At 42.3% G+C, this 24,440-nt stretch overlaps 1 protein-coding gene across 11 annotated transcripts in view; it reads left to right on the top strand.

Annotated features, from left to right (window-relative positions):
- Positions 1 to 24,440, top strand: part of Kidins220 (kinase D interacting substrate 220) — a 90,765-nt gene that overhangs the window by 56,427 nt on the left and 9,898 nt on the right. For 4 of the 11 annotated variants that reach the window (XM_028893736.2, XM_028893735.2, XM_028893727.2 and 1 more), the window contains exons 23-31: positions 6,291 to 6,469; positions 8,425 to 8,651; positions 10,536 to 10,649; positions 11,340 to 11,396; positions 16,400 to 16,432; positions 18,101 to 18,133; positions 21,193 to 21,324; positions 22,944 to 23,042; positions 23,914 to 24,150. In XM_028893736.2, coding sequence (XP_028749569.1) covers positions 6,291 to 6,469; positions 8,425 to 8,651; positions 10,536 to 10,649; positions 11,340 to 11,396; positions 16,400 to 16,432; positions 18,101 to 18,133; positions 21,193 to 21,324; positions 22,944 to 23,042; positions 23,914 to 24,150 — 1,111 coding nt within the window. The remainder of the gene's footprint in view (positions 1 to 6,290; positions 6,470 to 8,424; positions 8,652 to 10,535; positions 10,650 to 11,339; positions 11,397 to 16,399; positions 16,433 to 18,100; positions 18,134 to 21,192; positions 21,325 to 22,943; positions 23,043 to 23,913; positions 24,151 to 24,440) is intronic. The other 7 variants (XM_028893729.2, XM_028893728.2, XM_028893732.2 and 4 more) reach the window with 4 other exon arrangements.

The following is a 24,440-nucleotide window of genomic DNA, read 5'->3' as shown; positions in this document are numbered from 1 at the left end:
CCTGAGACAAGGTTTCTCTGTAGCTTTGCGCCTTTCCTGGAATTCACTCTGTAGCCCAGGCTGGCCTTGAACTCACAGAGATCCGCTTGCCTCGGTCACAAGACTCTTGTCTTGATTTCTTGGAGTTTTCTCACAAGTGCTCAGAATTCTCCTACAGCTCCATTCTTGGACTGTCTTCTTTAAAACTCCAGTACAGAGTCAGGATGGCTTGTTAGACCTCTCTGTATTGGGTTCTAATACAAATATAATACATAGAAGCATTCTTTTAAATTATTTTTTCCATTTTAAAAACATGTAAGTCAGCTAGGCATGGTGGGATAGGCCTTTAATCCCAGCACTCTGGAGGCAGAGGTAGGCGGATCTCTGTGAGTTTGAGGCCAGCCTGGTCCAGGTCAGCCGGGACTACGGGGAGAGACCCTGCCTCAAAAACCCAGGCAGACGAACTTCAAAACTGCAGGTCCACACTTGGAATTTAGGAGGGCAGGGCTGTGCTGGACATGCAGTCATTCAGCACACAGCAGGTGAAGTCGAGCTGTCAAGATCGGGGAGTTGCCACGCTGGAGGAAAGGGCTGAGGAAAACACATTTTGGAGTTACTTTCACATAGGCAGGATACAGAAGAGGGGTGCTCCTCTTAGGAGTGGTACCCTCACCTGAATCACACACTAAGAAGACTAGGGGAGTAACACTGGCCTTGGCCAGGTGATAAGAATGAAGTCTGTATCACATGTCACCTGGGGAGCAGTCAGGCGTGCTTCACATTGGTGAGTGCTGGTTATGTGCTTGTCGACTGACTGCAGTGTTATGGTAAGAAGTAGTAGTTGAGTGGCTGGAGGGATGGCTCAGTGGGTCAGAGCACTTGCTGTTCTTGCAGAGGACGCTGGCTCCTAGCATGGCGGTTCACAACCACCCATAATTCCAATTCCAAGAGGCCTGATGCACTCTTAATTATGCGGCAAGCCTGCATGTAATGCACATACATACATGCAGGCATAACATTCATACACGTAAACAAGTAAATAAATAATTTTAAAAACAGAGTATTTGGTTGGAACAGTAAAACATTTCTATTGCACCAACTGAATATACATCCATTATGAGAATCTAAAAATACCACTTCCTTCTTTTCTTATGTTTATATATATATATGTGTGTAATGATATAATATACATACATAATTTATATGAAAAATTTCTCAAGTAGTTCTGTTAAAGATAATTGCTTATTAGTAAGGAAATCTTTATTTTTGATTTTGGGGTTTCACTTATCTTTTTTGGAGATGAATTGCTAAAGACTAGTAGTCTCAGTAATGCAGGCTAGGAACAGAGTGAGGTAACATAGTCTTCATTTGCTTACCTGGCCACATTATGTTAAAATGTCCTATTAAAAACTTTAATAAAAATAAAAATAGTTTTTAATAAAAAAACTAGGCAAGAAGTTGAGATCATTATTTTGGTGGCCAGGTTCACTAGATCCCTTGTAACTGTCACTTGACGGTACTTCACAATTGCCCAGAAATGTTCCAGTGAGGAGGACAAGTTGTAGTGACTTCGTCTTTCAGGTGTGGACGCAGGTTCTGGCAGGCTGGCCTATCCCAAGTCACTAGCAAGAAGGGCATGTGAGTTTAAGTAAGAATTCAGGGTCAGCAGCCTGTCAGAAACCACACCATGTCCTAAAGAGGACCAACCATACTGCAGCACGAGCAGCTGAATCTCAAATGATGTCAGGCAGCTGACGATGTATGGAATGGTGAGATGTTAATGGTTGCTGTTCAAGCCCCACTCCATGCATTTGGTTCTAACAGGTCAAGCTAAGATGTTCTCTCTCCCTCTGCTATGCAGCATTGTAATGGCGGTCTAGCCAGAGTGACTGGACAAGAAAAAAGAGACCCAAATCATATGAATTAGTAAAACTATCTCTAATTACATGTACTGTGATCCTGTATAGGGAGTATCCCAAAGAATGTACAGGAGAGCTTCTAGAACTACTAAATCCAGTAGTTTTCAGGACACAGATGGACGCAGAGATCATTTGCGTTTCTGGACTTGTGCTGTGGGTAACCTGAAAGGAATTAAGTGTTGGATTTAACCAAGGCAGTTAAAGCCGTGTTCATTGAAAACCGCACACTGCGAAGAGAGAGAAATGGAGAGAGAGGAAACAAGTGGGAGGGCTCAGTGTGCACCAACAGGGAAGCTAGACATCAGAACTTTGGGGCTGCCCCAAGTTCCCTTCAGGGCCAATGGAAAGGCTTTCCAGATACCAGTCATCTTCATTTGCAGAAAGGACAGCGGTCTTGAAGAATAGCAGAATCCGAGGCCCACACTTTCAACTTGAAAGCTCGCCGCAAAGTGTCGGTGTCAACAGTATAGCAGGGATACACAGAGCTCACAGGGTGGTCAGACAGAGTAAGCCCAGGTGACTGAGACTGGTGAGGTGTGGGGGAGAGTATCAAGCTATCTAGTAGAGAAAGTATGCCTATTCAAAACTGGTTCTTAGATGGTGGAGTCCCACATGCCAGAAAAGGGCGGAACTGGACCCTCACCTCACACCACTACAAAAAGTAACTCAGTGCGCTCCACCTCTTCTTTCTCAAGCACAAAAGAGAGGGTAAAATTGAAATTGTTTTATTCAGAAAGTCTAGACTTCTTTAGGAAGAGAGAGAGAGAGAGAGAGAGAGAGAGAGAGAGAGAGAGAGAGAGAGAGAGAGACTATTTACTTGACAAATATTTCTAGAGTAACCATGCTAACAGTGTTCTATGCTAGGCACTAGAGATACACTAGTGATTAAAGCCAAACTTGCTCTCAACTTTGATGTGAATGACAGTCTGGAGGAGAGTAAGATGTTTAAGGAGGTATTTCCACTAATAGATGCACATGTGACATGAACATGTGGGTCTGTCGTCAGAGGAACATGAGCTGTCCCTACAGAAGCCATCGCTAAGCAGGAGAATTGTGCTGAAGACTGGGAATGGCTGAGAAATAAGTGGGTGAAGACAGAGGGGGAGTGAGTATAGTTTGGGTTGTCTTTCCACAGAAACAGTGGTCATAAAAATGAGTTTTGTGGAACCAGAGATGGCTCAGCAGTCAAGAGCACTTGCTGATCTTCCAGAGGACTAAAGTGTGGTTCCCAGTATCCATATGGTAGTTCACAAACTTCTGTAATTTTAGTTCCAGGGAATCCAATGCTTCTGGCCTCCATGAGTTTCATATATCCACATTCAGGCACACACACCTATATATAATTTAAAATTATCTTTAGAATGAGTTGTGTGGTATCTTTGGTTTCTGACTCTGGCAATGCAGTTGGGTGGCTTTATTACTTTTCCCTTCATTGCTAGTGATTAGATGTGGGGCCATGTGTGCTAAGCAAGCACCCTTCCACTAACCTACACCCAGCACTGACTCGCCGTTTGTGTCTGTATATTAACACGACAGTCTCCTGGAAGTTAAATTTGTCTCAAGTGTAATACAGTTCCAAGGCAGGTGAGAGTTTATAAAGACAATTGGGTTGCCTGGTGATCACTGAGAGAGAATTGGGTAATAAATCTTAATTTATAATCCCTTATTCAATAATTATGTTATTAGATGACTAGCTTCAGAAAAATATGATACTATCTTCTTCATAAGTTATACATTATGATCTGCTTATGCTTTAAGACAGGAAATTTTCTCTGTAGTTTTGGTTCTTACTTTGAACGACAATGACATAAAAGGCTTATGTGATTTCCGCCAATAATTAAGGTGTGCCTTTTATAAAGCACTGCCATTTATAATCAGGACGCTTTAACTTACATGGATGTTGGCATTCACAAGTGCTGTTCCATTAGTGGCATCAAAAGAAACTACATTTAAACTTCCTGGGCGCTCGCTGAGGCCTGAGGTTGTAAGAATGCTTTCTGTGGGCCATTTAACTGCTGGGAACTTAGGTTCCCATGATTCATAGTGCTGAAAATTTAAATTCACTCTTAATTGAAAAGTGAAGTTATTTAAATTCTTTAAATGCTAACCTTTGGGAAAAATATCTGAAAAATAAAGGCCCATATGATTTTGATGGCCCACTGCCAAAAGATTATCATTTACATAAACGTCTCTTTTAACAGAAGGGCTTAATGCATCGAGCTCAAAAGGTTAGAATAGAGACTTCAATCTGGGAAGCAGCAGTAGCCGTTTGGCTTGTGAACAGCAGCATTGTTCACCACGCTGAGAACACTGTTCACATTCAGGCTGAAAGCGACGTTGGCATTAGGATTCGGTTAATTTGTTTCATGTGACTTGTCAGCTGTGTGTTTTTATCTCAATCTCCCTGGCCTCCCGTCTTTTTTGTGTGTAAAACTCCTGAAATAAACGAACTACCTTTTTAACTGTTTCATTTCTGATAGTTTTCTACCTTTGCAAATGATACCGTGTGATCATTTTCCAGGTTTTCATTACACTTTAAATGTATTTAGCAATCAGCTTGAGTGCTGTTTTACTTTATAAAAGTAATCTCATTTCAGAGAGCTTTCTGTTTTGTCCGTGTGTGAGTCTGTAGCAAGACTTTGTGAAATCCACAAGATGAAATTGTTTGCCTTGTTTTCTCCCAGTGCCCCGTTCTTTCCTCGTTTGCTAATTTTGTTCTCTGGATTTTCCCTCGGATGACTTTTAATATCTGGCTACCAGCCAAGTCCTGGGTCTCAGCAATAAAGTGCTGATCCCAAAGAAAAGATGCAGCTGTTGCTAATCTTAGAGTAGGGTTCCATCTCACTTGGGAAGATCAGGAAAACGTCCTCTCCCCTAAAATGGGGCCTAGTGCAACCCAAGAGCACATACTCTTCTTGAGTAATTGGCAAGTGCTTTGAAGAGAGCGAACACCAGGACTTAGCTTCGGGAGACGTAGTTAGCAGAAGTAAACTACTGTGCTGAAGCTGTCCAATTTCACATTTGGTATGTGCATGTATCATGAAATTGCCCTCTCAGTGAGAAAGGTGAGCATGCCCATCGCCTAGGCAGGTTTCTTCTTGGCTCTTTTCAATCCTTTGTCACCCTCCCCCACCTCCCTCAGCGTCTCAGGGACTGGGATCTGCCTCCTGCAGATCGGCTGGACTCCTGGTTTATCATGAGATCTGTCCATGTGTGCCAGCGAGCCCCTCCCTTTTATTGCTAGCTTGTGTTCTATGATACGGCCCTTGCTCCACTCTGTACCCGCGCACCAGTTAAGGAACACTGCGGCTTCTCCCAGTTTTCTCGTCTACACCTTTGAAGAGCTCGGGTACGCTTCTTACTCCTTTATCTCTGGTACATTCTCTTGTGCACCTCAGAGCTGTTGACTACTAGTGTTTAGCTGGGAGTAGCACCATGCAGCATTTGAACATTTGACCATTTTCCTTCTTTCAAGACAATTTCTTATTGATCATGGCAACAGTATCTATTAAGTGTTCTTAATGACTAAAATTCAATTATTTTTACATTTGAGAATTTCTGCTTGATCCAAAATTGTTGTTTGAACTCAGCTATGAAAAAAATACACATAAAATAAGAGTACATTATAATAGCAATTATTGTATTTTATCACATCTATGTATGCAATCATATCTATGCATACACTATCTATACAATAAGCGTATATTACTTGCACAATAGAAAATAATCTTTTACAGAGAAGAAAATAACCTGTGCTAACACTTTTCTAGTTTGTGTGATTTATTTATTTATTTTTTTATTTTTGGTTTTTCGAGACAGGGTTTCTCTGTGTAGCTTTGCGCCTTTCCTGGAACTCGCTTGGTAGTCCAGGCTGGCCTCGAACTCACAGAGATCCGCCTGCCTCTGCCTCCCGAGTGCTGGGATTAAAGGCATGTGCCACCACCGCCCGGCTGTGTGATTTATTTTAAAAGTTCCCCCCACCCTGAAAAAAGAGCGATGGTGTCCCTTGAAAGAGCCCAAGTCTCTGAGCCAGCCTCTCCCTCGCCGTGTGATGCGGGAGCTGTCAGTCTTTCTGAGGCCCCAGTTCCCTCCAGTGCGCGTGTAGCCCATCTCCATGAGTGAGAGGGAGCAGCTGACTGGTGTCCCTGTTCCTTTCCCTCTTGGTCTCTCTGGTCCATACCTTGCTCTTGGCCAAATAGGTGAAGTTCTGACCTTAGTCATTTTGGAATTATTATTATTTTTCCTCTTTTAGGTTCTTTATCTTAAAGATATTTTTCAATTGAGAACAAGGTGTGTAATATGCTCCTTGTGGCAGAAGCAACAAGTTTTAAGAATGCGGAGTTTGACTCTGATAGCAGTGTTAATGGACTTTTTGTTTCTCTCTTTTCGAAGAATATCAAAGAATATTCCAACGACCAAAGATGTTGAGCCACTGCTTGAAATTGATGGAGACATACGGAATTTTGAAGTGTTTCTGTCTTCAAGAACCCCAGTACTTGTGGCTCGAGATGTAAAGACCTTTTTGCCTTGCACTGTAAACCTGGATCCCAAACTCCGGGAGATCATTGCAGGTGGGTATTAGGTTGCAGTTTATTTTTCTCTAAAGATCTTCAAAACGTTCCATGTTTGTTTTCTTCTTTCTTTTTTCATTAATTGGTTTTGCCTTTGTTTTTGAGGTGAGGTCTCACTGTGGGGCCCTGGTTGGATTGAGTCATGGCAGTCCTTCTGCCCAGGCCTGGGAAGTGCCGGGGCTGCAGGATGTGCCCCATGCCTGGCAGATTGCCTGTTCTAACTTAGCTGTCTAATTTTATCTTGCTTCATGAAAAAAAAAAAAAAAAAAAAACCCAAGGAATTTGAAACAAGCATTCCGCAGAGGAAGTGATGAGCGTAAGGACTGAGGGTGTCGACAGCTTGGGATGCCAAGATGTCAGCTGCTGACTCCACTGTGCTCTCTTTGGGGTGCTGAGCTCCCCATCCTTTTTCACATACAGTCAGGACTTCAGATGGTAACTGACCCATCGTTCCCATTGTCCATCTTCTGTTCTTAAGAGAGACCTCTGTGTAGAGCAGAAAATAGAAAATCTTTACCTTAACTTGAGGTTTTTAACCTAATTTATGTAAACTGGGACTTAAAAACATGAAGGGTTATTTATTTTATGGCGATGCTGGGGGGAATCCAGGGCCTGTGCACACTAGGCAAGCACTCTGCCACTGAATATACCCTTACCTCTCTTTTTACTTTATTTTGAGGCAGGAGCTCACTAAATTGCCCAAACTGGCCCTAAACTTTTGATCTTCCTCCTCATAGCCCCATTTGCTTTAGAGCCCACACTGCAGATCCGATTTGCATTCCTGCTTTAGAGCCCACAGTGCAGATCCGGTTTGCATTCCTGCTTTAGAGCCCACACTGCAGATCCGGTTTGCATGCTGGCTTTAGAGCCCATACTGCAGATCCGGTTTGCATGCTGGCTTTAGAGCCCATACTGCAGATCCGGTTTGCATGCTGGCTTTAGAGCCCATACTGCAGATCCGGTTTGCATGCTGGCTTTAGAGCCCATACTGCAGATCCGGTTTGCATTCAGGCTTTAGAGAGACTGCTGTGGGCTGGAGCACACACAGTTGTATTGGAACACAAGGGTTTCCTGTGATGTCATTCAACAGACCGTGATTGAGCTTTCTGGGAGTTACTGAGGGGTCACCTTCAATTAGTCCTGTGAAGTGAAATAGATTCACAGACAAACGCCATGTCCTCATCCATGTATGGGGTCTAAGAGAGAGTAGAGCAGGACTTACTGGTGCCTGGGATGAGGGAGGACAGGGATGAGAAGAGGCTAGTTAGTGGGTACAGAGGTACAATTGGGTGGGGGCAGTCATTCAGACTCTCCTTCACACAGTAAGGTGACACAGTTACCTGTGTACCCAGAAGGGGCATCCTCACAGAGAAATGATGAATGTTTGAGGTGATGAGCAGGTTCATTTCCTCAGCCTGAGCATTATGCAATATCTACATCTATTATGGAAACATATTGTACCATAAATGTGCAGTCATTATATGATAAAAAACGAAACTCCCCCAAGTTCTTTTTCTCAGTGTGTACTCTAAGGCTGATGCTTTTGTGGCTGAGTGCTGTGTTGAGAGGTCAATGTAGACCCACAGTTTAGCTCACATTGTATGTATTAGACAAATTTGAGTCTTTTGTTAGCATACCACAAATAGATTTTTAAAGACTCAAAAAAATTGTAGTATTTGCTAACTGAAGAGAAAATCCAAGTGTAGTAACTTTTCATATAGTGAAGAAAAACAAAAACAGAAAGAAAAAAAACAATCTTTTTATTTACAGCAATTGGTCTTTTTTTTTTTTTCACATAAAGTCTGTAGACTAATAAAGACTTCCCATCAACTCATGTAAACCCAGCCGAAGTCACTAGCAGTGACGAAAGCATGCTCTTGTTTAGTAGCTGGTGGCAGGACTCATCACTAGTACCCTGTTCTCTTTTGCCTTTTGGGTTATGATGGAATTTTCAGACGTTCGAGCCGCAAGAGAACAGATCAACATAGGAGGCCTTGCATATCCCCCGCTTCCTCTGCATGAAGCCCCTCCTCGGCCACCTTCTGGGTACAGTCAGCCTGCATCTGTCTGCTCCTCCTCAGCATCCTTCAACGGGCCGTTCCCAAGCGGGGTCGTGTCTCCTCAACCCCATAGCAGCTATTACAGCGGCCTGTCCGGCCCCCAGCACCCCTTCTACAACAGGGTACGTGACGGCACCTTTGCTTTAGAGTGGTTCTGCAGGGCACCAGGGGTCTCTGCCCGTGGGCTCTGGTACTGGTTCGGAACCGTCATTTGGATTTTAAATAGGAAAATGTAAGGCTTAAATGTACAGTTGTATGATTTTTTTTAAAAAGCAGAGTCTTGAATTTTAGAATGTTCTAGACTTTTTAAGTGTCTGAATATAAGAATATTGGCTTTTATTTATTTTCTTGATAAGAAAGTAAATACTATGAGTTCAGCAATGGCCACCCTGGATTTTAAAGGGATCTGCTTGTTGTTTGTTTATAAACAAAGGTTCCTTTGGTATATTTTGTGTAGCAATTTATAAGCATTTATAATAGTGATAAATTCCTAGAGTCATTCATAGTTCTTAAATATATGTGAGATAATAATGGGAGTATACTGCTTGAAGGAGCAAACGTTATGGCCAATTAATACTACCATAAGCCGTTTTCATAATTTTATTTCAAGTACTTTCAGTCATATGAAACTCTTTGTCTTTGCTTAATACACAATTTCCTAACTAAAAATTGAAAGCACAGTTACCAGGGGCACTCAAACCTTTTTGGGTATAGTCGACCAAAGGTGCCTGTTCTCACCTTAACGACCCGAATCATCCAACGACACTAGTGATTTCCTGAGAGAAACGAATCGTGAACCAGTATGTTTTGTAGACTCATACTCTTAGACTCCTTTGTAAGTGCTAATCCTTCTTTTCTCCCTGGCGAGTCTAAAATGCAGGGGCTAATATTCAGAGAAGACAGCTGATTGCATGACTTTATTCCACAAGAGCTGAGAAGAAAGAGTTTGGGATAAATGTGGCAAAGAAGGAATTGCAGGATTTAAATTAAATTTTTATTTTTTTTAAATGGCCATATTGGTAATTAGGTTTGGTGGTTGTAGAGCCTTAGAAATGTGATTCCATTCTTCTGTGTGGACAAGGCAACACAGGAGGAGCCAGTGCATTTAATAGCATTTATGCCATGTTCATCTTCTGTAAAAATGAACTGTGTGGTAGGCGGTACGGAAGACAGATCTGTAGTCACCAGTCTTAAAATCTGCTGTCATTTTACATAAGATGGCTCAATCAATACTAATTCAAGGTGTGAAAATAAGTTTATTTGAAAAAAGAATTATGAAACCATCTAGGTTGCATTTTACATTCATTTGTTTTAAGAGCAATAATGCAATATGCTTTTAAAGTAGTTAATTATTTTTAAGACACTAAAATTTCTCTTGTTTGGGGGTTTAGTGTTTCTGTTATTATTTAGGAAGTGTGAGTCGTACCATTAAAAGACAGTCAGTCTCTTGAACTGTCAAGAGTAAAGGGAGAGGCAGCTATACCGATGCAGTGGAACCTAGTGAATCCTCACTTACGTCCAGAGTCTGCTCTGTGAGACTGGCTGTGAGGGAGTGCAGCACTTGAGTCTTGGGTAGGCAGCAGGCTCCTCATCTTGTAGTCCAGAGTGCACTCCTGTGTGCGGAGACGCAGCTGAGCTCCGGGCTGTCCTGGGAAGCACTGCAGGCTATTCCCACGTGCCCAGGGCCTTTGGGTCTCATATAACTGAATTTTGTTTGTAAGACAGAGTATTCTAGTAACATTCTAGTCTGCTTTAAAGAAAAATGTGTAAGTTAATATCAAGAAAACATTCGTGTCCACCCTCAAGGTGCAGCACATATCAGATGAACAAGGGTGTGCGTCATTGTCTTAACTCTGGTTTGGGTTTCACAGAGTGCGAAGGAGGCTTCTGTTTTGTCATTTGCTTTTGATTTTGGAGTTGTGTTGATTGGTTTCACGTGATAAATCTCATTACACTTTGATTTCTGTAATGTTCATGCCCTTTTTTTGTTACATGTTTTTCCATAGCCATTCTTTGCCCCATACCTTTACACGCCAAGGTATTACCCTGGCGGTTCCCAACATCTCATCCCACGTTCATCAGTAAAAACGAGTTTGCCCAGAGATCAGAACAATGGCCTAGTAAGTATATAAAAGGGTAACTAAAATATTAATCTCATAAAAGAACATGAATAGCAGTAAAAGCTGTATTTTGTTTTTCTTTCTGGAGTAAATAAGTACAACTTACTTTATAGTTTTCAGAATCAGTATATTACTAATATAAATTGTATGTTTTCATTTCTGGTAAAGATAAATGACTAGCCATCTGAGTGACTAAATGTTGAGTTTTTACAACCAGAGATCTCTGGCTTGTAATGGATTGTTTGCTACCAAAACTTTAAAAACTAGATCTTTTGTATCTAATTTTGTACTGCTAATTTCTAGTATCTTTTAAAAGGACATCTATATGGTATCTCTGTGTGTATATACATTAGCATTATGGTTTAGCAGGAAGAGGATGCAGTAAAGAAAAGTATTTCAGTCTGTGGCAGGGATTAGACAGAATAAGACTAAACATTATTGAATATAATTGATCCAAAACAAAATACATCTGTGCCAAATATATTAGGGGTTCCTGATGATAAACCTGAAGTAACTCTAAAAAACAAATTCCCAGTTAATCTAATTTTAGTTATGTTTTGAAGTGGTGAAGGGGAATTCCAGTCACCATAGTGTTTGGTGTTATCTGTGTTATTATTTTAGCATCATGTTCCTTCATCTCTGCGTGGCTCATCCTGCTCTGTTCACCCACTCTCCTGTTTATGTTGCTAGGAAATTATCAAGGAGGATGCTGCTGAGGGGCTTCCTTCACCCACAGACTCCTCGAGGGTAATGGAGTAGTCTCGTGGTGTGGAACACTAGTGTCTGTGGCTTCTGAGCAGTAATGGCCATCTAAACGCGACTGGCAGCCCTGCACTAACTCACTGACGGTGTGACTGGCGTTTAGAATAGCTGAGTACTAACCTTCACAGCTCACGAGTCTGTCCATTCCAAAGCTAATGTTCCTCCTGCATTTCCCCCTTCTCAGTGCTATGGGAGGGGCGTGCATTCGCCAGTAAGGAGGGCTGTTTCCAGGAGTCATCACAAGTAGTCAGTGGTGGATGAGAGTTGTTGTCATCTTTAACTGTTTTTATCAGGCCTGTACGTGTTAGGATTCATGTAGCATAGCTTTGAAAGTATCCCAAATCACCTTGGACGCCAGAGAAAGGTGTGACCTAGATGGTATAGACTAGCACGTCTCTAGTAACTCACTCTTGCTTCTAGGTGTCTCCACTGGTGAAGTCGTCATGCAATATCACTTCTTCCTTTCTTTATTCACAAAATAAAATTTCCAGACAAATCTAGAGCTGGTTCAGCATCTAAAGAAGTTGTTTAAACCCTTTTCCCCTTAATACATTAAGATACTGGTTTCTTTAAAAATTAGAACCAACAAATTGTGAAGGAAAACTAAAATAAGAACTATTCCAGACCTTATACTTAAAAATAAATGCCTGCTGGGCAGTGGTGGCGCACACCTTTAATCCCAGCACTCAGGAGGCAGAACCAGGCGAATCTCTGTTAGTTCGAGGCCAGCCTGGACTACAGAGCGAGATTCAGGACAGGCACCAAAACTACACAGAGAAACCCTGTCTCGAAAAACCAAAGGGAAAAAAGAAAAGAAAAGAAATGCCTGTGATGGGCAGCTATCAAATCCCACTTTAGTCAGTCAGTGTGCAGTTGCGGAGTCCAGCTCATGTTTTATGTTCAGAATATGTTATATCAGGCAAACATGGTCTTGCTAATCTAAAACTGTTCTAAGATGTTGTCAGCAGTGAAGAGTGCAGGCTGAAATAGTTCATCCCAAGTTTATCAAGAATGTTTAAGTTAAAACATGCATTTGAATAGTAATATATTTTTAAACCTTAAGTTTCTTTGAGTTAATCCTATTCAGAGACAAAAAGGGAACCATTTTGTTGTTTTTATTGAGGAGCTGATGATTCTTAAGTCATTAATGTATTAGCTGAAGTGTTTGAGTGACTTCATTTATCCACCAGTGACAGACAAACTGAGTCACAGCAGTTCCTTTGGGTGCTTAGGGAAGCCATGGCCCATGGAACATCACACACTGTATGCAAAGTGACTTTTAATAAGTCAGGGAGCCTTTGCTACAGGGATTCATGTGTGTAATTCAGTTCTAGGGACTAAAATTCCTCAGTGGAGTTCTGATGGAAATAAGGTACTGTGAAGGATTGCATCGCTTTAGAGATAGAAATGCTGAAACAGCAGCTGTCCCTGTGCAGAAGTGTAGGCAAGCTACAGTTGGAATTCAAGGGCCGATAATCGATTTTTTTCTGGGTCCAGAAAGGAGTGCAATGGACAAGGTTTGGATTGAGGTTTTCTGAGGAAGGGGAATACTGCAGTTCCTGAGCCATGTTTAGAAACTCAGTAATGAAGGCACCTCACCTAGACCGTGTCCATGCCAGTAAGATAACACGCTTCCTGTACTCTCGGCACTAAGGTAGTTTGTAGTTGGTAGAGTGGCTAACAGATGCTCACCATAGGGTGCTTCTAAGAAATTAACAGCACAACAGTGTGTAAATGTGTCTTATAGAAGACTAGAAGAAGCAAGTCAGCCTTTGTTCAAAGCCCTCGAAAGTGGTGGTGGAAACTGAAGAACCTGCCTGTCATAGCCAGTGTTCCGTTTCTGTGATGTGACCGTGGCAACTCTTACAAAGGGAAACGTTTAGTTGGGGTGGCTTACATTTCAGCTGGTTAGTCCATTATCATCATGGTGGGAAGCATGGCTGTGGTAAGCAGACATGGTGCTGGAGAAGGAGCCGAGAGTGCTACATCTGGATCAGCAGACAGCAGGCAGAGGGAGAGGGAGGGAGAGGGGGAGGGGGAGGGAGGAGAGGGAGAGGGAGAGAGAGAGACAGACAGACAGAGAGGGACAGCCACTGGGCCTGGCTTGAACATTTGAAACCTCAAAGCCCACCCTCAGTGACATACTTCTGCCCACAGGGCCACTCCTCCTAATAGTGTCACCCCCTGGTGACCAAGCATTCACATATATGAGCCAGTGAGAGCCGTTCACAGTCATACCACCACATGGCTGAACACAGTTAGGTGCCATGGGTGCTGGCTGGATCAGCAGCCCGTGATAGAGTAAGTGACCCCTCTGTGCTCAAGCCTGCCCAGTCCTGTCTGGGACAACACCCTGGTTGTTGGTCATGTCTGTGTGGCCAGCGTCCCCTCCATAGACTTGATGAGGAAGGCCACTCACACATAAGCCAGGAGCTACACAAACCTTCCAGAACAAATTGTGATATTATGGACACAGGACAACACAGAGGAAAAATGAGGCCAAAAGTTACCCAACTATGGTCTTTGCAAAATATAGGTGAGCTCATCTGTTTTTACCTCAGGAAATTTCTGATAAACCAAATATTTGTGAAAATAATAAGTTTTCTCATATTAACATTTCAGAGATTATAGTCTACAAAGTCCAGTTAAAGGTTAGCAGGTAAATTATAGATAAATATTTGAGTGTTTCACAAAGTAGGGGCTAGAAATATAACCCCTGTGGTAGTTTTGGCCCCTGTAATTTTATGGCTGAGAAAATAATGCATGCCAGATCTTGTGAAAGTGAAGATAATGTTAGACCTGAGCTGTGCTCCCAGAGCATTGAAGCTAGAAAGAACTAGTGTGTCCTCATCGAAGGCAGAGAAATCCTTTTTCATAATTGAAGCTCTAATTTATACCTCATTTCATAAAAGCAGGGAGAGCAGCCCCTGGGCTGTTCTGGGCCCCCCTTTCCTTCTGAGGCTCCTCTAGGCACAGCTGGTGTCTTGGGGTCTGGTTCAGCCTCCATGGCCCAGGTGAAGTGTGTGGGGCTCACACCAGGTATGTAAGGAGCCAGAATGCACCTAGTCCCTGCTTCCTGCCTTGCCCATTCCCACTGAGTATGAACAGGGCTGCAGCCTTTGGTCAGATGGATCTTGTGGTGCTCTCCTACCTAGCCTTACACAAGCTGCCCCAGTTCTGTGCTGGACAGTCTTGAGAAGGCAGACCAGTTTCTTTGGTCTGATTTGGGTATACTAAATACTAGCATATTTAAGTACATTATTATTTACTAAGAATACCCCAGAGCCGTAAAAACTCAGAACTCAAACTACTTCAAGTTAGCTGATTGTTGGCTGTGTGTGTACATCAGCAGCCGGTGTAGATTAGCCCAGGTGTTCTATTTACTGATGTTTCTTGTGTGCAAGAGGCATTGTTTAGAGGAGTTTTGAGGTTGAGAATATGATCATGCATCTCTTAAGGACAGGAGTGTGTCCTGGGAATCACACTTTAGGTAGTCCTGTGAACATGGAGTGCATTCACACAGACTAAGGCAGCTACGCCATCACTAGATGGAGTATTATTATGTGACTATGTTTGGGAATTTGAAGTTTTTTTGGAAGATTTCACTTGATGCCTTTACCTTCTTTGAATGGAGTTCTCACCAAGGTATCCGTTGGCCTCAACACAGATTTGCATTGCATGGCTCCATGTAGATGTGAGTTGCTTTGAGAAAAAAGATTAACGTAATTCACAAAATACCCTTTCAAACTATATAGTCTAGACATACTGAAAAGTAAGTAAAAATTGGGTTTGTCATTAATGCATAAAATGTATAATAAAAGTATTTAGTACCACAATATATAAAAATCGATTCTAAATAATTAAAACTTATCCAAGTTTATGAACACAAAGACAGTGCATGGCACACTCATGGTGAGAGAAGTGTAAATGCACTTGAGGTGCATTGTGGGTCCTTACTGACTGCTATGGCCGTCTCCTGCTGCTGTCATGAGAAGCCTGAGTGTTGCAAGAGTCAGCTGGAAATTCTGTGGGAGTGTGGGCGTCTGTCTCTCCAGGGAACTGCACACCAGTGTAGCAGGATACCTTCTGTGTAATACTTGTAGTGTGCAAAATAACCGACTGCTCACAGGGAGGCCTATGTTCAGAAGCAAGCTACTAGCAAGAGTTTTAGGGAGCCAAAAGCTCTCCCCAGATTGGTGACTCTTTAGGGGGTTGGTACACTCACTCCACACCTCTCAGGAGTCAACTGTAGTGGCGTGGTGAGGCTTCTGTTGCCCTCGTGGAAGGAAGGGCTTCTTAGGGAGGGCCTGTCTTGGGCTAGGTCTCCTGGGTGACATTCTGTTAATGATCCAGACCTGCTAATTTGCTGCGCCTGGTGAGAACTACATGTCATTGGCAGACATTTTTCCCCCAAAGGAAGGAATACCATGGCATTTCTTCTTCTTCCTCCTCCGCCTCTTCCTTACTGTATTAGCATTGTATACTGCTGGCTGATACTGAGTGCGAATTCATTGTCCCATCATATACTTACTGAGCATGTGAAGGCCCTATCTGGTGGGATAGCGCAGAAGATAAAAATGAACGGCATCCTGCCCTCACAGCCAGTGGGTTCCCAGGCCACCAAGGGATTACCAGTGTTTACCTTTCTTGGTCTCTGGGAGATCACTTCTATACATTGTTGAAAAGACATGACAGATTTAGTATCAAGTTTAATTGTGAGAAATTTCAGAATTACATAGGCAACATTAAAATAATTTCACAATTTCCAGCGTGTTCTTCCTGTTATGTTTAGAGATTGAAGATAGCTGTTGATTTAATAACGGCATTACAAATAAATGTCAGAGCTTTTGCTACGTGGGCTCCAGCTCATGATGTAAAGTGTGAAAAGGGTGATTCCTGTAGGTACTTCATTTCCACCACTGCTGTAGAGCTTGTGAATTGTGTTCAAGGCAACTATGTCCAAACCAAGCTGTCTCTTGTTTGCTCAGGAGAAGAGCTGGATGAAAAAGCTGCAGATGCTGGTAAGGAGTTGGGCACTGTAGGTGTTCTTTAGACTGTGTGTGCCACAGGTGCCCACCACCCTCAGAGACTGTGTGTGTTAATTTTTTTTCTCTGAATTTCAAGTAAATGGAGTGAAATATTTTTGTGGATGACACTGTAGTAATGTTGAAGTCCCAGGTATAGTTAAAAAAGTTAAAAAGCAGGGGCTGAAGGGACGAGTCAGTGGTGGAGAGGACTGACTGCTCCTCTGGAGGACCCAGGTTGAGAGCCAGTCGGCACCACACAGCTGTTCACCTCCCATACAGGACTCCAGTCTCAGGGGACTCACCACCCTCTTCTGGCCTCAATGGGCACTGCATGCATATGATACTCATACACATGAAAATAAATAAAAGTTAAAATATTTCTTAAAGTTAAAAAGCAGACAAACATGTTAGTACTTGTTTATTTTCTTCTTTTTATTTAAAGAGTCTCCTTAAACTGTAGTGTTAAGCCCTATCTGTCATCTTTGACAGAGTTATTTCTTATTTCTTCAGTCGTGTGAAGAGTAAGTTACATAGTGATCATAATAACACAGGAGGAAGAAGAGCCGAGTTGCATTTCCAGCTAATGAACAGTTCCGGCCTCTTGTTTGGGGTCATCTTACAGTAAACCCTCATTTCACTGCGCTTGTCTGGTCCCTGTGCACATCCCTATGGAGAGGTGGACATATAGTCACCTTCTCGAAGCTTATTTGTAGTAAGTCTGATGATAAAAAGTAGAAGAGGTCCCCCCATGGACTCCAGATACTGACTGGTTCAGAGACAGATGTCTGCGGTGAGGCCAGCAGAGCCTCCTCCTGTTCACCAAAACGGCATGGTCGGTCGGCTTTGTTGACGTTTGTCAGTAATCTGAGTTCATGAGAGTTCATAAGAATAACTAGCAACAGTGTTTGCTTTCTTTGAAATCGAGTTCCTAGAATTATACAGTATACCAATCAAAGAATGGGCTTTTTTCCCCTTTTTACATGTCTGATTTATTGAGCTATAAGTTTCAAGACTTTTTTTTTTTTTTTTTTTTTTTTTTTTTGAGACAGGGTTTCTCTGCACAGCTTTGTGCCTTTCGTGGAGCTCACTTGGTAGCCCAGGCTGGCCTCGAACTCACAGAGATCTGCCTGGCTCTGCCTCCCGAGTGCTGGGATTAAAGGCGTGCACCACCACCGCCCGGTGGAAGACATTTCTTTTGAACAAGCAATTGAGGCTTCTGTTAGGATCAACATAGTCATTGAAGCAACACTTATATTTAATGGTATATTTCTGAATAATAACTGTCCTTCAAGGTAATCTAAATAATTAAGCCTTATAAATGTTTTGACAATTTTAAGTTTATATATTGGAAGAATATTGGCTTTTCATGGAAAAATGTGATTTACCTAGTTTTCTTGTTGAATGTGTGATGCATGATTTATTCTTTTAATGGAAAAAAATAAGTTTTAAGAGTGCAATTTAAAATTTTCTAAGTATCTACTAATGAAGTAAAACTGTTTTTTTTTTTTATATATGTTTCTTGCTCAGTGTTGCTGATACCAAAGTTTGTTCAGAGTTGAGGGGAATAAGAGACTTGGCAAGGGCTGTTTGTGTGTGATACATGTGCTTTGATGATTTATTTCACATTCATGGCCTTCACTCTGTTTTATTCCTTCCTTAAAGCCGTGTGACTCTGGGTTTAACAAACAAAGACAGGTACAGAAACTCCTGGTGAAATCTCACTCCTTTCATAGACTGGTAGATGGTCATCAGCTGCGTCGTGCTGGGCTGCTGAGAGATCTGCGCTCCTTCTGTGTCTTGGGTTCCTGTCTGTAGCTGCTTTCAGCCTCTGCATGGCAGGCATTGCTGACTAATCAGTTTTCAGCTTATCTAATCAATGGACTGAAGCTGTGATAGTTCAGAGTGCACTGGTAATCTGCTGACACCAGAAAGCAAGGCCACCACCTCAAGTCACTGGTGTTTTCAGAGCTTTGCTTTGAACTGGAGAAATTCTGATTAAAACACATTTTCAAGCTTCTAATAGTTTTAACAAGCTAATGTGTGTTGCACTGAGTTTTTCAAGTAAGAAAGATGATAAATAAATTTCGATTTAGAAAACCGGTCTACCAAATTGATCTGTTCTGATTACACAGGTGGATTTCCAATGAGAATGCACCATCAGTGTTGAACCAGCATTTGGACTCTTCCTTTCCTCTCAGACTTAGTTTCCAGTAAGAATTTAGCAACTGGGGCTGGAGAGATGGCTCAGCCATTAAAGACTAGGCTCACAACCAAAACTATAAGAATTTAGCAACTTAATAAATTTCTCTTATTCCTCTTTTATGATATTTCCATTCAAAATTTATTATTTTGGTTATAAGAGTCATTTGACTTAAAAGTAATTTCACTATACATTATTACTTTAGAAAAGACTTGGAAAGTGATTAACGTTTCTCCTTCATTCAAAGAAACTATTTCAACACATAGGGTTTTCAAATTAATAACTTATCATTTGATAAAGACCAACTTAGAAACAGGAGTCAGACGTGATCTTAACTCCTCCATTGAGGTGGCCTCTGCTAGGTGTCAATACTTTATAGCTTTCTTTTTCCTAACTAGTAAACTTTGCCGTGTCCTGTTCAACTTGCTTGGCTTTTGTCCATTAATTGATGACCATCGATAGAGTTGATAACATAGCTACTGTAGCAATGGTGGTTGCCTGGTGGGGATTTTCTGTTTCTCTCTACCACGTTTATTAATTGGAATTCTATAAGGAAAAGTATCTCTTTCTCTTAATTCACTTATTGAAGTACTAAGCTTTAAGGCTGGGAGTGGTGGTGCATACCTTTAGTCCCAGCACTTGGGTGGCAGAGGCCAGTCTCTGTGAGTTCAATGCCAGCCTGGTGTACATAGTTCCAGGACAGCTAGGGCTACATAGAGAGATCTTGTCTCAAAACAAAAACAAAAACAGATTTAGTCTTATCAGTAAGAATTTATGGTTTTTTTCCTGTGAATTATAATCTATCATAATCTATATTTTGTTGATCAAATTCTACTTTTGTGATTTTTTTTAAACAAAAAAAAGTAAGCCAATATAAATATATTGAGAGCAAGGACACAAGTTAAAGGGTTGGATAACATTTAAAAGATTAGTTATTTGCCAGTAAAAGAAAGTAAAAAGATGAACGAGCCTTAAACAACACACTGAGTGGAAGTGAGACAGAACGGGTCCCATTTGTATAAAGTGTCTAAACAGACGCTTCAGACCCAGAGGTGGAAACCAGCTGGTGGTCATCAGGAGCTAAGGTGGTGTTGAAGGGGGTGACTGCTAATGGAACAGGAGTTTCTTTTGAAGGTGATAGCTCACAAACTATGTAAACAAAGTTAGCCATCAGATTGTACATTTAATGTGGGAGTTCCATGGCATGTGAAGAGGAAGCCAGCATGGTATTGAACATTCACATAGTAGATAGTGCATAGTGAACACTGAACACGGCCTGACTTACTAGGCAGAGAAGAGGGCTGTGTGCAGAGATAGGAAAATCGAAGTATGAAAAAACTCGTCTTTTGCTGTTAATATTTTAAAAGTAGTGCAACTCTGGACCATGTAAGACATGGTACATTTTATAGTTAAATAAAAGCGAACTATATTTGATGCAATTTGTTCCAGGTCATCTGTTTCTAAGTTTTGATGTACCTATGTTGCTTTTGTGAGCTAGCTAGAGTCCCTGACTCACGAAGTCACTGCTCCTGCTGTCTGAGTAACACAGTTCCATCTGCCATACACATGCATGTGCACACATGCACACACGCATGCATGCATGCATGCACTCACACACAGTGTATGGTCATGTATTTCTCAGGTAGTACAACTATTATGTTTTCACATTACAAATAAGGTTTACCTGTACCTAACAGGCATTTTTAGACTATAGGACAGTCTACTGCTTCTTGGCACGGGTAAAAGAGTCAATAGAACATATTTGACACATTTATATACCTTCCCCCTGGCTGTCCCGGAACTTGCTACATAGGTCAAGCTGGCTTTGAACTTAGGGAGATCTGTCTGCCTCTGCTTCCTGAGAGTGGGGATTAAAGGTGTGTGCCACCACTGCCAGCCAAACTTATATTCTTTAAGGAGAAGGTTATATTGAAGGGCAAACAGAGCAGACTAGAACACCACCATCTCTACTGCATTTCCTCTATCATTGTGGCTGTAGCTTCCAGAACCTTTTTAGAAATAGTCGGAGCAGAGAAAACAGTACATTTATATAAAATCTGATCAGCTGCACTTTGGTCTGAGCCTACCACTCCCTAGATACTCCTTCTGGAAGCCCGACCACTAAGGCAGTGAGTGCATAGAGTGTTTTTAAGGTTACTTAATTGTTTGATATAGGCACTGGGAAATTATTCTTAGATGTGTCTTTTGTATTCTATAAGTGTCTGTAATTTTCTTCTTTTTTTCTTAAGTTCTCTCCCTCTTATTGAAGGCAGTTCCCTTATTTCTTAATCATTTGAAGACTTGATGGAGGCCTGGTCTACAGGACGACCATCTTAGAAAAGTGTTTTGGGTCAGGCTGTCTCCCGTAATAAATGCTACTCATTACACGTCACATTAGCTGAGTCTATTTATTAAGGACATTTTCTTAAATTCTATGTGCATTGGCTGTGTTTTCTTTATTTCAGCAGTATAACATAATGAACTTTTCTGTCACGTGACCTCATACACTCCATATTAATGCTACTCACACGTGTGTTCCCTTTGGCTCACCTAGGGATCAGCCTCCACTGCATGTACAGCACTGTTACTGAGCTCCATGACCGTGGATGTCATTTCTGAGAAACTGAGACAAATCGAAGGCCTGGACCAAACTATGCTGCCTCAGTACTGTGCAACAATCAAAAAGGTGATGTGTGTGTCTGCACCTAGAGAGCAGACTGAGAGTGTGGACGACAAGCCGGGTGCTGGGCAGCAAGGCTTTACCCCGGCCCCTGCAATGCACACCTCTGAGTGAAATGGGGATCCTACAGTTGCTCTTTTTTCTAGTTTTCTAAGTAGATTAAAGAAAGAGAGCTGAGGGTAGTGCTCCTTCACATGTGGTCTACTGTAAGTGAAAATAAAATGACATGTTGAAAAATACAAGAGCTCCTTCACTGTGGAGCAGAGAACATGGTGAGGCTACTTGGCACTCCCACTACCTTCCACGCACAGGATGCATCTCTAATGGAAAACTCTGGAAACTTTCTGAGCAGGGGGATGAGTCTAAGTCCGATATCAGAGCCTGTCGCATGTTGAACTTTGTGCTGGATGCTCAGTGAGCACAGTCCAAATGACTATTCCTCCCTGAGTGGGAGTCGCTGCACTTGGAAGCAGTGTTAGTCCCCGGCATCCTGGGAAGGATACCTGGCCTACAGTGTGTTGGTGTGATCTCATAGTAATGACAGAGTATAGTTCATTTCCTACAAAAGGTCATTTTTGTGTCCTGTAAGATTTTTGATTGTGTTGTGTTTGGAGAACCACATGGGGTTGGGCTTGCAAGGCTGTGCATTCATGAAGGATTTTCCTCCATGTCTTATAGCTCCAGAGTCACCCTGAAGCTGAACAGTTATGCCTAGAGGTTCAGGGAAAACATTGCCTATACAAGACAGCAAGCCTCTGCTGCTAATGCCCTTTAAAGAATTACATGCATTTCTATATACCATGTAACTAATCATAGCCTGCATGTGGTCAGAAAGAGTTCGGCACATGTCCATCTTCTTACAGAGCTAATCCATGCCTGTCCCTGTCTGTTTGAGTCAGTACCTCCTTCCCAGGCACAAACCCTGCTGCAGGCACGTGGTTAGTTTCAGGGAAGTCTGCTCTCGGTCTGCCATGGACAGGCTCTGTATGCTTATTCCTTTGGAATTAACCTAGAAATGGAGCATTTTACCAAGCCTTAATGTAAATACTACCTCATTTTACCAGTTAGTAGTGAGGCTTTTTTTTTTCTTTATGAAATCAGAAGGCCATCCTCAAAATATGCTAGTGTTTCTCATTTAAATGCAGCTTGAATGACAGGGTCCTACAAAATTGAACGCCTATTTTATCCTAAGTCTAGTAGACTGGGAAGTTAGTATCTGGACATTCTCTATCCATTGCAAGTGGTGAGTCGGCTCATTAGACACACAAACTTCATTTAGGTCTTGTGGGCAACTGACACACTCACAAGATAGAAATCATTTTCCCTCCCAGCTTCCACCCATGTTCATATTCATAGTTTCTCAGATTTGAAAAGCAAAATTAATGGTTTTGTTGCTACCCAGGACAGAGCAGGTAGAAACATGTGAAAGGCTGGTTGGTCCTGAAGTGTGGTTTGTTTCACTGAAATGCTTGACACTTAGGAAAAGGTCAGGTGGTTTGTGTGGCTGAGGAACAGCTCACTGTACTGCATGGAGAGTGACCGCTGCTCTGAGGGCAGCCTCTCTGAAGCCGACTGGAAATCAGCAGGAACTCAGAACACCTGATTTTGTTTCTGTTTTCACTCAGGCAAACATAAATGGCCGGGTATTGGCTCAATGCAGTGTTGACGAGCTGAAGAAAGAGATGAATATGAACTTTGGAGACTGGCATCTTTTCAGAAGCATGGTGAGGTTTTACAGCAGTTATCATAAGCGACATTTTACTATACTGTGTAAAGTTGTCTGCAACACTGAACAGACCCAGAACTAAGAAGTACTGGCCCAAACTGATTATTTGCATTTTGTGTGTATAACTTTTTTCTTTTTCAGTCTTACACTTGTATTCAACCCAGTGTTATGGGGACTAGTCATAGCAGCATGTGGGATCTTGTCCTTTCTGAAGAAGCAGCAGCGATTCATCAGTTTTCCGTGCTTTCTCCTTGACCAGTTCCAAGCGGGGCTCTCTGAGCCCTGCAGGTCTCAGCCTTCACTGTCTGCCCTTGTCTATTGCTCTGTATTAGCAGCAGTGCACGTGAGCCCCTTTAGAACGAGCCCTACCTTCAACGTAAGGTCACCCTTGGTGCTCCTCAGGGTCCATGTTGTCCCTCAGCTACTTCCAGCTGAGGTCTGATCACCTTGACTTGTCTTGACGAATTTTGTCAAATTGGTTTACCCAGAATCCCTTGAAAACTAACCTTCCCCACCTCACACTCACTGGCTCTGTGCACCTACTCGTTGCTGGCTTTGGAGCAGAGTAGTTTCTAGACTGAGGTCAGCGACCTGTTGTGGTAGATCTTGTTGCTTTCTACTCCAGCTCTGGTTTCCTTTGACGCACTCCAGTTGAATTTTGTGTTTTCTTTTTGTAAACTAAAATGCTGATGCTTCTCTGAACATTATGAATAGGATTAAGGTAAGGTTTGGAAGAAATTCCCTGGACGTCATAGTGGGGTGTGTGCTCTCTTGACCCTGTTGTGAGAACTTGACCATGCTTTTCTTCAGCTCTCCGAAGCCTCTCTAATGCGGTTTGACAGTGCAGATGATATTCCTCTTTTGTTAAGGTCTTGGAAATGAGAAATGTGGAAAACCAGGTGGTCCCTGAAGACCCTCGTTTTCTCAATGAAAATTCCAGCGCCCCAGTCCCTCATGGGGAATCTGCTCGCCATGCTTCTCACAGTGAACTGCCTCACACAGAGCTCTCCAGCCAGACTCCCTACACCCTGAACTTCAGCTTTGAAGAGCTGAACACACTGGGCCTAGAGGAGGGAGCCCCACGGCACAGTAACCTGAGTTGGCAGGTATTTATTTTATGTCATTTTTCATGTGCTTGGAGAGTAAATGCAAATATGCTGGTACATTGAAATGCTCGTTCAGAGAGTCCTGATTGAGAACCCAGCTGGCAAGAGGAAGGGCCATCTCATGAAGGACCTGGGTTTATTGACTGGAGGGGAAGAACTGGTAGAGCACAGGGGAAGTGAGGTCATTCAGAAATTGACAAAAATGGTGATAACTCAGTCACAGACAACGGGGGCAGGGGAGTGGATGGGGCCGGGTGTGGTGGCCACGACTTTAATCCAGCCCTCAGGAG

This window comes from Peromyscus leucopus, chromosome 22 (genome assembly GCF_004664715.2).
Source record: "Peromyscus leucopus breed LL Stock chromosome 22, UCI_PerLeu_2.1, whole genome shotgun sequence".
Lineage (NCBI taxonomy): Eukaryota > Metazoa > Chordata > Mammalia > Rodentia > Cricetidae > Peromyscus > Peromyscus leucopus.
This window is presented reverse-complemented; position numbering and strand designations above follow the sequence as displayed.